The sequence below is a fragment of the Tribolium madens genome, unplaced genomic scaffold, assembly GCF_015345945.1.
Source record: "Tribolium madens isolate multiple individuals breed KSU strain unplaced genomic scaffold, Tmad_KSU_1.1 Scaffold_96;HRSCAF=242;Tcas5.2_LG5, whole genome shotgun sequence".
Classification (NCBI taxonomy): domain Eukaryota; kingdom Metazoa; phylum Arthropoda; class Insecta; order Coleoptera; family Tenebrionidae; genus Tribolium; species Tribolium madens.
Genome location: NW_025401068.1, coordinates 7,540,080 through 7,555,653, shown reverse-complemented (window position 1 = coordinate 7,555,653; position 15,574 = coordinate 7,540,080). Strand labels below are relative to the sequence as shown.

General features: G+C 32.3%; 1 protein-coding gene across 2 annotated transcripts in view; it reads left to right on the top strand.

Annotated features, from left to right (window-relative positions):
* The first annotated feature begins 5,543 nt into the window (after positions 1-5,543).
* LOC123013115 (protein lin-28 homolog) overlaps positions 5,544-15,574 on the top strand; it is a 14,126-nt gene continuing 4,095 nt past the window's right edge. Inside the window, exons 1-3 of one of the 2 annotated variants that reach the window (XM_044411462.1) lie at positions 5,544-5,669; positions 5,856-5,926; positions 14,376-14,518. In XM_044411462.1, coding sequence (XP_044267397.1) covers positions 5,863-5,926; positions 14,376-14,518 — 207 coding nt within the window. In that variant the 5' untranslated portion in view covers positions 5,544-5,669; positions 5,856-5,862. Of the gene's footprint in view, positions 5,670-5,855; positions 5,927-10,744; positions 10,874-14,375; positions 14,519-15,574 lie in introns of those variants that run through there. The other variant, XM_044411463.1, reaches the window with a different exon arrangement.

Here is a 15,574-nt window from a genome sequence, read left to right as displayed (position 1 = left end):
AACAAATATTTTTTATTATTTTGCATTTTGAGAGACACTTTACGCACTTTAATCTTGCAAATAGACCCATCAACCAAATTTTTGACAGCTAGTCGACTTGCCCAACAGTTCCACAAATACAATTGAAAAGTGATCACTCATATTCGATCCAAAGCCCACTCACACATTGTGGTTTCCTGAAAACATGAAAAGCCCATCTTCCTTTGTCAAATTTGTTTAGCAATAATCATAACTAGACCATTGTGGTCCTGACTTGCACAATTCTGTACTTCGTGCCCTTATCTCCCGATGCGGATTTTGTCGGCATTCCGGTGAAATGGCAATTACTGAACTTTTGCGTTGCATCCAGCTGAATCTTTGTATTTGCATCCAAATCCATCTATTCACCTGGTCACTTCCATGGCCATCTGCTGTCATTGTGGTGTTGAAATGACCCACCACCGCATTAGCAAGGACAAGAGCACAATACTGCAAAATGGGGGACCGAATATACAGGGCGAAAAAATTTCTTTTTCACAGTAAACAACCGAAAGTTACAAATATGTTAATGGAGCAGTTGTTTTATCGGCCACTCTGTGCGTATTAATGCGACAATTTAAAGTGAAAAATGTTTCCGAAAATCATTACGTTTTATCTGGGCATATTTTCGACGACAAGAGCTAGTAAGAAATTCTCTGAAAAGCTGGAAAGCTATTGTTACACTGTACTGACCACCCCTGATCGGTGATTGACAGTTCGTATTGTTCGAGCGTTTGTTCTTTGGAAGGAGAATCTAAGTGCTTTTGACGTATGGCAAACAATTAGACGGATTTTTGCATATTGTTTAAGATGTCAATCATTGTGTTTTTGTTACATTTGTTGGGGGAGATGTGTGCGATTGATGGATCATTGATCGAAGCTTTTCCCAGAAATAAGTTGTTAAGAACATTACGAGAAATAGAATCATTTAAATTGGAATTCTGAAATAGACTCAGAAGACCGAAAGACGTTTGTTTATTAGAATTAGGCTATTGGGTGGTATACTCCAAAAAACTAGTAACAGAGCTTGCTGTATTCTTATCCAAAAATAAAGCTAGCAGGTGATTTCTTAGACAATTCAATGAAAAAACCGTCAAATATTTTTCGTTTCCAAAATGAAATTAAAACAAATACCTACATACTACAAAAAGATTCAAGTTTTGCATGTTGACAGTAACAAAGTCGAGGAATTACGTAAAATTACTTTTCATTCATAACTAAATATTTTTAAAATTTACGAAAATTCAAATATTATAGGTAATTTCCTGTTAATGATTTTTTTTATTTTCAGATTTTCGTCTGTTCCTGCTGCTGATTACGGGGTATACCTATGTTTACAAAATAAGATGAATGAACCCTCAAATCTATTTTGTTGATAAATCTATATTGTGTTTTGCATTTTAAAAATACAGTCTACGAAAGTACCAAGTTATAAATCGACTGGTTTACTAATTTGTTTTCTACAATGGTTTTTTAAACTCTTGTTTTGCAAAAATTAATTTAAATATCATTGGTTTAGCCCCACAGTGATTTTTAAATTGTTATTTTCTAAATTGTGGCAAAACTGTACCTCAAACGTTATGCATACATAGGTATGTAAAATATTCCGAAAAATCGATTGGCGTCGAGAAAAACTGTAAAATTCTTGATCGTTTAGAAGTTATAGTTGAATTAATATTTTAGATATTTTTGACTTTATCAGCAATTTTCTCGATAGCTATATTTAACGTAGGACAATTATATTTTTTTATGATAATAAATTAAATTTGCTTTTCAACGGTACCAAACAAAGAGGAGCGTCAATAATTCCAAAGTTATTAGCAATAAACCGCTCCGAGCACCGAAAATAGCCCAAAATTTTAACAAAAATCGAAAAAATGAAAAAAATTAAAATTAAATGTAAAAGTGCAAAAAATACATTTTTGACAAATTTTCTGTAAGTCTGTATGGTTATATTAAATTTAAACATTAAAAGATCCCGCTTTCAGTCAGGTAGGTTCAGGGTTCGAACCCCACTCAAGCCAGCAATTTTTCACTAATTTAAATTAAAATACTAACTCAAATTAGCAATAAAAGATGGCGGGCGCTCAAGAGAGCTAACTTTAAAACATGTGCACAGCAAATAAGAACGCAAAGCAAAATGAAAAAGTGAAAAAAAATACTAACTTAAATAAGCACTAAAGGATGGCGGGCGTATAAGAGCGCGATCTTTATAACATGTACATGATGTACAAAAGTGTTAATAGTGTAATAACTTAATAGTGTTAAGTAAAAAAAAAAGTAAGCTTAAAGAAAAGGTAAGTTTTGTAACAAAAATAAAGAATAGTATATTAAAGTACAAGTTGCAGAAGGTATTTATTCAAGCACAAATTTGAAATTCCGAAACGAGCCGCGAAGCGGCGAGTTGAGGAACAAATGAGTGCTTGAAGAACCTTCTGCAACAAGTGCTTTATWCTATTTTTYMTATTTCGCCGCTTTATATCATTTTATAAATTAAAAAACGAAAATTATTTTTTTTTTCTAGAGAATTTTGCGACGGTTGGTGACATTTATGTGTGGAATAATTTTAGGCAGCTGTAAAAAAATAAAAATTATTCTAATTTTCACATTTGAAAATGAATTGTGAAGAAAGTCCGTCACTAAAATTAAATTACCGCGAACGACTTATTCCAGCACGCAAGTGACGTCATTTGCGTGCTGGAATAGACCTATTCTAACACCGAAATAGAAAAATGATTTTTTTTTTATTAATTATTATTATTATTACAAATCATAGTAATACAAGATTCAAATAAATGTAAAAGATAAGAACACCAGAGCTTTAAAACATACCCATAAGTGTAAGTACTAGTGAAATAGATATACAGTCAAATTTACAAAGGTGTAAAATTCTACACAACAAGAATTTAAATTAAAACGTAAGTATTTTTAAAAATTTTGCACCAGTAGTCGAATTAAGAGTTGTTTTCGAGACTTTTAAACACATACCTACTTATTATGATAAAAATAAACGTACACTTTGCATACTGCTGTAATAAACAAAGATCTGTACCTAATTATTATTAAAAATACACTTAATTAATAACTTATTAATTACGACGCTTATGATGATACGCTGTTGGTTTCACTTTTTAGTTTTTCCTGCAAAAGTCGTGAGTATGAAGAAACAGGAATCCAAGTTGAGAGCGGTTATCTCCACTTAAATGTTATTTCAGAGCAGTTCTAAACACGTTAATCAATACAAAGATAAATATGAGGGGTAGCGGAAATGGGAGGCGGAGTTACCGCCTGTCGACACCAAATTCATATTCTCCCAAACTCGCGAGATAAGTCTAAGTAAATAAAAATAATTTATCTGAGATTCCCGGAAATCCTAAAACCGTTCGATCCGCCTATTAGCGTCAACCATATTTCCCGACGATTTTGATAAAATTTTTCTGGAAATTTCCACTTTGGAGAAAGGCGACTCAGTCAACATTTGGTTGTTTACACGGCGACCTCCTCTCCAATTCGTCCGCTGCTCTCCCACCAAAGTCGGCTTATTATTCGCGACCTCTCCTGCTCACCATTGCAAATTTTAGAGCGATTCGCGAATGATAAAAAACAGGGGGACGCCATTTTGTCGGCAGCCGCGACCATTCCTGCTGCAATAATGCGCTTTCAAAGCGATTTTATGCGCTTTATTGGAACGTCAAGACACGGATAATTTGCGTAGATGTTTAGGGAGCTTTTTTCAGTTGAAGAAAGAGCCTAGTCGATATAATTACGGTGTTTGAACACAGCGAGAAATAATTCGGCTTCCGGAAGGCTTTGTGGCTTTCAATGAGCCATCAAACCATCAGAAAGACGGTGATGAGGGCCATTGCACACCAAAAATAAAGTTTACATTTCAATTGTTATATTGAGAAAAAAAAAGAATACATAAAATTATACTGAGTGTACTTCACTTACTTAAATAAAAACTGAAATCTAAAATAAAAAACACTACTTCGAATTCAATTTTATAAAGCACCACATATGTCATTAAAAAAGACAAATCCTTAGTGAAGGGTATTTATTATTAAATGATGAGCTTTATTATAATTTTTTTTATATTATGCCGACGTGAAATCCAGATTTTCGTAAAAAAATTTAAACCTAGACCTTTTGTGAAATAAGTGTCGACGTTTCATAAAAAGATATCAAATTTCATGAAATGAGAAAAGCATTTCATGAACAGAATATAGGTACTCGTACCTAGTATACACTTTTCGGGCACTACAAGCTCCATTAATCAGATTTTGATTTCTGTTACTCCTGCAGCCGGAAAAAAAATAAAAACTAATTTCCTATGTTAATTTCCTTATATCCAAGCCTACCTGAGACCCGGTATATGTAGAATAACCTAAACCCCCCTGTTTTAAAAGATGTTCGATATCCACAAATTAAATCAATTCAAGTCTGAATAAGTTGGATCTTGTAAATTTTATGATTTCAATTATCAACATATGAGTACAGAAAAGTACTACTTTACAGACTACTTTATTCGTTCATTTTGTGAACGATTTCAACTTCATTAAACTAGTTTTTAAAAGATGTTTACTGTTTTTTTCATTATGTCAAGCAATTTACCGCTCCGTGAGCTCATGATTTAACGAGCAATGACACTTCTGAACTTGATCTAGATTCGTAAGTATTTATTATTTATTTCATAGTTATATGACAGTAATACCTACAAATGTTATACAAGGTATACGTACGTTGTAATCCTTATACGTACAATTGGTTTCAATAGCAGTATAAGATAAACGTCACTTTATTAGTGTTTTTTTTTATAGATTTTTACGGAATTTAAATAGGGAGGTTAGAATATTATGACAAGTAGGTATATAAGACCCTTTAACAACCGTACTTACTCCTTACTATACTGCACTGTTCTTCTATATTCYAAATTTTTGACTGTTTTACATGATGTAAATTATAGCTTGTCTCGTTTTTTATGAAACCAGTTGTACATACGTATACATCAGGAACTTGAAATACTATTTCTGCTTCTTAAAATTTTATTCTGAAAAAATTTTTACGTACTTACATAAGCTTAACATTTAAAAAAATACAAATAATAAATACTCGGATTGCGAATTTGTATATCTTAAGACAAGATTATCATCTCAGATGTGTCTTTTTCTTGGTCCTCTCGGGCATTTATCAGAAAAATTCAATTAGTCCGTGCCCGAAGAGACAACCTTCGCTGTAAAAACTCTCACGCTATCAGTAAAAAATCCCAATTAGTTTTAATACCCCCCGTATATAAAAGTGCACAAGAGTTTCCCGGCGTGCGAATCCGCCCAAGTCATAGTTTGGCGAAGGCTGGATTTCAAGGGGCTGCTTTCGAGATAAATCACCAAGTATTTTGAGATTGRGGGTCCGCAGCGTGCGTATGTTTAGGGTGGGGGTGTTTCTCAGATTAGTGCGTGGTCCTCGTGCCGGCCGGGTCGGGGTAGCTACTCTACACTGATAGGCGTTAGGTTGTCATGCCCTAGTAGGAAATACCTCGTGTTTGTTTTTTTACCTGTGTGTGCTGTTTTACAATTTTTGTACCTGAGATTAAGAGTTGTGTGRCGTGGGTGAAAGTGTTAGGGTTTGTTCAATACGAGAGTATACGTTTGAAGGTAAGCTGATATAGCTTAAAAAAATCAAGAAAGAGTGGAAGATATTTTTAAAGGCATTTTATAATACCTGTTAAACAACTTGTTTATAAGGACAGAGCGCATGTATGGATTGCTTGGATTTATGAAGCAAAAGGTTACGGCTCAGAGAAAAATTAAACCCCCGCATTTTTTCTTTGTCATTTAAAGGTTCCATATGACGGTTGTAACAGCAGATGAAGACAGTGGAGTGGAGATGTCACATCCTAGAGCTGATAATGGTAAGTTTTGTTGTTTTCTCGACGTTTCATCGATATTAATCCCTTTATTTTTGTTGTCTGCTTTAGAAAAAATGTCTCCTTCAATACTATTTTTTTTTCATATTGATATAATTAAATGTAACTAAAATGTTAGTAAAAATGTCTTTCTGAGAAATTGCTGATCAAAAAACTCTTAGTTTATTTTCTCGCGCAAGCGGATAAAGCAATCAACTTTTATGGGAATTTGTTACTCAATTAATTATTAATAATTATTAACACTCCATAAACTGAGTAGACGACGTGAAAGAGAATCAATGTACAGTCAGGGAAATAAATAATAATCCAACTTCTATTTTTTTCTGGAAAATAAAACAAATAGAACCAAAATTTTCAAAACTAACGTCTTACAAAAGTTTTACCTAAACAGAAATTTTTCAAATGCAGAAATTGTTGGTTTCTTATTTCATCCTTAATCTTTCATTTTGCCAAAATAAAAATAAACCTAGCTTTTCTGTGAAAAATATTAAATAACACATTTAAGATGAAGTAAAAAAATGTTTAATGGTTTRTTATGGTCAGTTGGACAGGAAACTTTTTTATTTTTAAAGATCCTCAATAAAAATTTGTTTTGTCCTGCAGAACAACAGTTTAGAAACCGTTTTTATTTGGACAGACGTGCTGTAATATCCAAWCTRTAATAAAATAAAAACTGCTTTAAATTTTAATGAAGCTAAGCCGCTTTATCCAGTGCAGTTCGCATTTGTAGGCCACTTTCAAGCTGGTGCATTCTTCCTTTGGAATTTGAACGGCAGAGGGGGACCAGAGGGGACTAGCTTAATTAAAAAGCAAAGTCTGTTTTAGCTCCMGAWGCTCAAMTTCAACTTCAATTTTTCCATCACGAAAAATTTTACACTCTATAACATCTCAGTCCAAATATTCCGGTTCGACCTTCACTCGAAGGGCCTAGGTCTATTTCTGGGAATCGCCCTAGTCCAATTCTTGTCACCGTCGAGCGGCACACACATTTTCAGGGGTTTGGTATGTCGGTTCAATGGATCATCTCTCTCATTTTGGCAGAGTCGTTACTAATGTGTTTTTTATCCCGAATGTTGTTGTCATAATAGAGTTATTTCCGGTGTGTGTCACGAAAAAACACAAGCAAAAACATGGGTTGTAAAATCGTATTCTTGAGATGCTCTAGATTATAAAGGTTAAATTAAAGGTTTTACCATCCGTGATGACATTTTTGTCGATTATTTTATTTATCTACTCGTTTGTTTGCTATTTTGATGGTGTAAACAGGTCATTTTACGCGAAGATCAACCTTATCACAGGAAGGTTTTCATTTGGAACGACCATTGGCGTAGAGAACATATACATTACTAATCTTTTGTCATATTTTCGTTTCATAAGAAAAGTACTTCAAAATTTATATTACAAAGTTATTTATAAAATGACATATAATATCGTATTTGAAATGAAACATTTTTTAGGATGAAACAAAGAATGTAGGTTGTAAGTATAATTACGAAAATTTCTCAGATATCTCAAAATATAAAAGCGAAAAAGCTWCTCATRTATTGTTTTTTGCACGTCTTTTCGTCCAGATGGCTTTTGTATGAGCAGAAAGCGGACAATTTATTTTCGTTAGACTTTTACTTATATTTTCTTTCTTGTAAAAGCAATACAAGTATTCATTTAAGTTGTATTCTATCTTTTTAATAATTTGGATATACCTAATATGTATTAGGTATAATAAATAGGTACATTATAACGATGTTTCTATGAACATTTCCATGTTCATACAACAAAAATTGGTATGAAAATTGATACCTACGTACAGGACCGGTATAACGTAGTAAAAAAATAAAATTAAGTTTTATTAAAGTTTGATACGCAAAAAATATAAAATATTATTTGCTTTGTTTTCAATTCTGGATATAACTTTAAAACTGATTCTTAAAATTTTGTGTACTGGCTGTATAGCTTTAATAAAAATGTAGCCTTTCTATACTTATTTTGAATCTAAAAAAATATAATTCCATGATCATTGTATTTTTATTTTGTTAATAATTAAAAAAATCTCTTTGATATCCTTCTGATTTGGAACTAAATAACTGATAAAATTATTTACTAAGTTATTCACTTAAGAAGTCCATAAAATCCACGTGCTAATGATCCTTTATCCATATCTTTCCGTACAGTTTATCAAAAAAAGAAAAATTTTAGATCCTAGTTTCTCATCCATAGTTAACCCCCTATAAAGTGGCAAAATACGCAGTAACACACTTATTACCGTTTCTACCAAAGTTTTCCAATATGGAGCCATGCATTTCCGTTTATCAAAGCCGGTACTCAGTGGTAGATAACATATCAGTTACGATGCATTTCGTAATACATTCGACCATAATATGTKTCATTCATATCTCAATTTTATGATGACGTGGAATCCCAACTTGTTTGTTGTTTACAAAAAAGGTCTCAACTTTATGTCTAAATTTATAATTCYAAAAGAAAAACCCATAAATTTTCCTTTCACACTTTCTTCTCATCTTATGAATTGAGATGTCTTTAACGCACGACCAGTTTCTTTTTCCTATAAATTGAAATTTAATTGAAATACCGATGAAAAATGCCCTTACGAGCAACCTTTAACGCGAAAATAACGTTAGTGTTTGTGTTGTTTCCCTCACAGTCTATTTTTATTTTTTGCAAACAGTTTAATATAATTTGGAGTTATAAATTGGGGGTGCGCCATTACAAGTTATAGGGCGTCTCTAGGCAACCACCAATCATATTCGGCGTCGTTTATGACGTCACTAATGCGAATTTTCAGCGAGGGTGTGTAATCAATACCGTAAAATATTAATAAAGGGAGGTGAAGGGACGACTTGGCCATTTTACAATGGCCGAAAACAGGCTTTGTTAGTAGTTTTATCTACTCATCACGTAGGAAGAGATTGATGAATATTAAGAGGSACGAATTATATGCAATCGGCGTTTGACGAATTCCTACACATTAAAATACCTMAGTAGAAGTTAATTTCACCTTCAAATTCCCCGAAATGAGTAATGCGAGGTGCTGARAAACTTATTCTTGCAAGAATAAACGACACCAAATCTCTCATCTCAATCAATTACAATATGTAYTTCCGTTTTTCTMGCATTTGAATAAGATTGTTGTTAGCAAAAAAACAATTTTGTAACTATGGTCATTATAGGTATGATAAGATGATGTAGRAACAACAAATATKTAAATGAAAAAAATAAGAAGTATTAAGTTTTTGTTAATATTTTTAGTTGCTATAAAAKCTATATTAGTATTCAGTGCTTCACAAAGATTTAACTTGATAGGCAAGGCAACAGGAAATTGCTTATTTATAGTTAATTTAATTTTGGCCTATGCAAGTCATTACCCCAAAGCCCAAAGAATATTTTTTCAAATTTTAAAAAGTTGATTAAATGTATCATTTGTTATTGAAAACTGCAAACTGGATAAAAACTGTTAATTATTTGTGGAGGAATGGAACTTCTAAGTAGTTTAAAACTTTGATTGAGTTAAACTTTGACAAGTTTACGGTTATGAAGCTTTTAAGAAAAAGTTTTTACAAGTTCGAAAATTAATAAAGTTATAAAAATCCCAACAGTATTATATTTTTTTTAATAAAACGTCTCAAACATTTTACTTTCTTTATTTTTTATAAGCAAACATAATAATAAACATTTATTAAAAAAATAAAATATTTATCTTAATATCTAATTTGTTGCACTGATCCTTCTAAATTTTCCATAATCAGATTTTAATTTAACGTTATATTTAAAATAAGGATACCACACAAAAACTATCTATCGACTTCTTTTTACTTAAATATATTAAAAGAAGATTGTTAGGAAAGAAGATTTGAATCAAATGAAAAGTTAGTTGTTATTCTTGATAACTATTTTTTTTTATAGTGGTACATTTGAAGAAAGGTTGAAAATAATGTATTGACGGTGAAAAAATTAAATTTTCATTAAATTCATAGTTAGGTAGATTTCTATCTGAATAGCCCTTGTATTCTAAAGTGCCTATCTATAAAAAATAATACTCCTACTATTTTTTTATGTTAATTAAAGCTCACTCATTTTTAATAACTTCTAACTTCTCGTTATTAAAAATTATCATTAACTCTGACAACATATTCCTAAAAGGCCCCACTGTGTTTTGAGGTGGTTTAAACAAAATACAAAATAGTCATTAATRATTTCTATATTTCACTAAAATAARATTAAATGCGATTACAAAAATTATTATTAATTTTTATTAAAAAAAAGAATAAAGCTTTATCTTAAGGAAATGCAACTTTTTGACCGTGTGGTGGACCACACGATATGCACGCATATTCAAAGGTTAAATAAATTAACGTTCCAGAATTCTTCCATGTAATCTGATTAAATAATAAGAAGTTGTTTTGTCCCATAGAAGTCGGCGCGTATTTTCGCAAAACATAATTGACAAAACAAAGTGTGTGCATGTATTCGGTAGTAAAATACCGAGCAAATGGTAGCACATCAACAGGCYCGTGTTTATTTTTGTTTGTTTCCGARTAGCATAATTATCAAAGATATGCGTCCGAGTTTATCACGAGTAAGTCGAGGAATTTTATGAATGGTACATAACTCTATCATAGTAAACTATGTAAAAAGAAGACTTGATGTAGGCCACGGCAATTTGTGCTTTATGAAAATCGGATAGAAGGGAGAATAGAAATAGTATGCATCAGGCGAACTTTTCATTGGCCCGGATGTTTTTTAAGGTTCCTTCATTCCTAGAGCGGTAGTGTGTATCTAGAAGTCCAAGAGTTCGGGCATTCCGAAATGTAGTCACGTTATGGTTTAGAAAATTTTTTCCTTTTAGTTGTTCCATTTGTTGGTTTTGATTGTTTCGTATTTTTGCGTTAATGGAGAGTGAGCTGGAAAATGGAAAAGGTACGTCAATTCACATAACCTTCGACACACTTTATTTTAAATTATGCGCATTTCGTACTTTGTTTTGTTTACACATTACACCAATAAACGCAGTTGTTTACCACACAACCATTCCGCCTCTATTCGAATTTCTAACCCTCTCGTTATACATTATTCCGGAAAGAAGCATTTCATTTCGGATCATTTTCGGATTAATGAACATGTGGCCCTTCGAAGACCGCCCTAAAAGCGCCACATGTCCAACGCTCGACACTTTTCACAACATTTTTTAACACTAATTAAGCAAATAAAAGCGTCGGAAGCTATTTTGCCCCAAATTAGTTAATTAGGAATGCGTTACGCACTGTGCCAAATTTGRTATTAATACGATTATAAATTCATGTTTTCTTAGTCGAGCGATAATTACAGGGTTTAGTTAAAAAAATAACGATGTGCTAGGGTAAAAATCGATTGGTACGCATTTCCGGCAGGTGATTCGACTTAAGATATGATTAAAAAATTCGTAGAAARTTMAAATTTGTGCGTGAGTAATGCGTCCAGAGAAATATTATAAATGACAATGAATCACTTTAATTGTGATTCATTTAAATCGATTTGGTTGTATTTTCTTTGTGTTTGGACGACCTTGCTCTATGGAAAGTTGGTTTAAATTATTGGTAAACAATTTGTGAAATCTTGTAATAACTGCACCGACGATTGAGGACATTCCACAACAAATTCTCTCACCTTYACACGCTAATTTAATTAGATTAGAGATAATTTCTTCGGCCGAATGCACGAATTTGAAAATTTGCCGGTSCTGTGSCATGGGGGACGCGACTCGGCAGGTCGAAAATGGCATGGGAAATGTCCCGGGTCTGTGAAGGGTGCTTTCTAACCCAAACTGCGTTCAATGCACTTTATAATCTATTTTAAGACGCCGAAGGTACGACCCGGTCGTACCATTGGAGTGCCTTCTACGGATGCAACCGCGACAATATATATAAACCTAATTACTTCCCGAGAACGGAAARATTAAAAATGCTGCCCCCATTGTSTCTATTATTTTAATTTCGAAGCAGMAAATTTSGGTAAAATTCCTCAAAAAATWRARCGAGGACAAAAATCGCCTGCACGCCACTGTCCTAGGTAACTAGATATTTGGGCAGGTATTGTTGGAAACTACCCCTGTCAAGCAACCCTTGTACTGGCCCGGCTGCATCCTCAAACGGGCCATTGTAGTAACCGCGGGAAAATATAACCGCTCCTTCAACGTGTATTTTATTCACCAATTTTTTCCAACTAGACGTTACGAAAATACTCAAGACTGCGTATCCTGTCTAGGATTCTATCTCGGGGCTATTGTTATGATTATGTGGAGCAGTTTCCACAAACTTGTTTTTTTTAATGACATCCCCTATGATTTGGAAAAAAGACGAAATTTGGCGAGCGTCAAACGGTTTTGCTACCGCAAAAATAGCCGAAAACTGAAGATGACTAAAATTTCGCAGAATGTTTTGAATTGTCKGTTAATTAATTAAATTTAATTAATATCACTAACAGCTTCCTATTTGATTCAGATATTCTATGACTAATGCGATTACAAATAGAAAAAATATTTTAGAAGGTCAATTTATGTCACTCCCTGATTCTAAAAAGTGCAGGGTCGCTCAAAAATATTTTCTGTAACTTTTCATTTTTATAAAAAAAAGCTTTCTAAGCTTAACTGAAATTCAGTTTTACTATAGATTTTATTAGGTCTATTTATTAGAATACTTTTTTTACCTTATTTTGGGTATAAATGAAGATATCGTAAAAGACACTGATAAAACAGTGTTTAAATATTCATAAACATTTTTGATAAAACTACTGTTTGAAGGTGAATAACTACCTAATAGTTATTTAAACAAATATGTGAGTCATGTTTCTAAAAATTTCGTTTTGTAGAAATTCAAGAGGTTTAAAATGTTCTCATTTACGATCCATTTCATTTCATAGAAAATCATCTTCAGATATTAATTTTAAGTTACAAATTTCGTAAAAAATAATTGCAATTATAAAATCAAATTTTTGTGTTTTCATTTCACTGTAAACCACAAAGAGTTAGCATTAATTAACGGCAAACTTTTGAATTTTGTAATGTCAAAGTAACATGTTTTCTATTTTTTATTTCCAGAACTTCTAATTTTAAATAATAAATCCAAGAAAAATTATCGTCCAAGTTTTGATCTCAGTACAAAAATCGACCAAAATTGATATTTTTATACCATATTTATTAAAAGTAAAGTTTAGTGCGCGGTCTCTGACATTATTTTTTTCAACACTGAAATTTCTAAACAATTCCTATATAAAAGAGAAATAAATAGAATGTAAGAACCGAAAAGAGTAAAAATTGTGTTATTATTTTCTTGGTTAAAATGTATGTACATGTTAAGTCGGCTAAAAGTATATTTTTTTGAAACTCAGGTTTTATTGTTTTAGTTTATGTATTAGAAGAGTAGGTTTTATCTTTTAGCTAACCATGGCTGTTATTAGAAAATCAAAATAAACTTAAGTTGAATTTTGAAAGACCTTTTCTGAAAAAAAAAATGCATGTTAAAGATGTTTCCTTGTAATAAAATAAATACATTTTTAGAATTACTTACAGCGACATAATGTTTCATTTAATTTGTTGACCCACATTTTAAACCTCTACACACAGGTTGCTTCACTTAAATCGCAAAAAGGGTTAACGTTATAACGGAATGTTGGTGATAAGAACCAGAATGAAGAAAATATTTGTTTTGAATCAGGAACATAACAAATATTTTGAATATTTTTATCATTTCCGGTTTAATCTAGGATTTTTTAATACTTAGAAAGGTTTTGTTGAATTTGTGTATTCAGTTGATGGCGCCCGAAATTTTAGATAATAATCGAAGTTCAAATAGCAGAAAGTGGTAAAAAATATGGTAACTCTAAAAGCGTTGGCGTAGAAACAACAATTTAATCCTTTCGTTATTTTCTTTTCTTTAATATTTTTTATTTCATTGCTTTTGTACATCAACGAGCAGTTGACATTCTGAACTACTTTCCTAATATCTAAAAAAACTACTTGCAAAAAGAGCTAGTAAAAGATCATCCCATCCAAAATTGTAAAATTTTTAAAAGGATTGTAATTTATTACACCTTTATAAACAGATATCAAAAAAAAATGATTTATTTAAAATCCCTAAGATTAAAAAATTATTAAATATATTGACTGGATATGCAGTTTTGTACATATATATGGCTAGCTATTCTTACAGTTTATTTCGTGTAAACAGTTTAGTCAAAAAATTCCCCGAAAAAGATCCGTTTTTGATAAACTCGGCTTAGACGCCTAGTTGAGAATAGATAATAGTGCCTATCTGCAACTATCGTAATCGTCATCTATTATGTAGATGATGATTATACACAGAGCGCGAACGTTCTATTTCAAATTTCCGGTGTTTAATTAAGTTCTAGTTAAGTTAATTAGCTAATCACATGGTAATTTTTGCAGGATCCGAAGGCGGAAGTGCAAGCCAAGGAGGTTCAGAAGCTAGTTTCGGTCTTCGAAGGGGGAAATGCAAATGGTTTAACGTAGCGAAAGGCTGGGGCTTCATAACCCCRGACGATGGGGGCCAAGACGTTTTCGTCCATCAGGTAATCTATAGACCAACTGTCCGGAAATTTTGACAACAGGAAAATTGCTGCTTCAAGTCACTGACCCTCGTTATGGGTATAGAAAGCTATCAGTTTCGCCCTTTGAGCGTTTTTTTAATGCAAATTTTCATAAGCAACTAAAAAACCGACGTTTATATAACAATAAATCACAGCTAGCAAGTTCCAGSCCTGACAAGTTGCACACATGACAATAAAATCTAATAACAATCGCCAATATACTTGTTGGGTGGACCTGTTGGTAAAAAACGGGAAAGTATATAGAGGGTAGTACACAAAGCCCTCTCATGTCCCGTTAAGTACCTGACTATTATGTTGATTGGCTCAATACACGCGGTTATTTTTTATAAATACCAGCTTTTGGAACGAGTTTACCAATGGACGGCCGATCCATAAGGGAATTTCATTCACGATTCAATCATTTTGTTTCGAAATAAATCTGATACTGTCTTGAATAATGAATAATAAACGCTCCCTTTGACCGAGGCGCAGCTCTTGCTTCTTCTGCGTCTTATACAGACGAACTGAATTCGATTCTCTAATCGATGCCTAATTAATTTTTGAGTCGGTCAAACACTCAAACTTGAGGTCGTGTGAACTACTTCTCATGCACGGGGTTTCTAGTACCTAATATGTATACTTGATACGTTTCGACGGTGTTATTAATAAGCACACTCTTTAAACAACTCAACAAGTATTAAAAGCTTCATCGAGATTTGTTTCTGCTGACGTTCTAACGAAACCATTAGCAATTTCGCAAACTTTGTGAATGGTACTTTTTGGTGAATCATTGCACTTTTGGCCAAATCAAACTCTAAACATTAAAATACCAAATCAATTCCAAAAAAAAATCTGAAAGATCTGCAAAAAGATATTTTTAGAACAAATTAAAATATTTTATTTGTCTTTGTAAAAAATGCGCCACAGATAAAATGCTGAATAGCTGAATTTATACTAAAGAAGAAACTGAATTTACATTAACACAAAATTATTCAAATAATACCCATGAGTATAAAAAAATTTGCAAATAATTCAAAA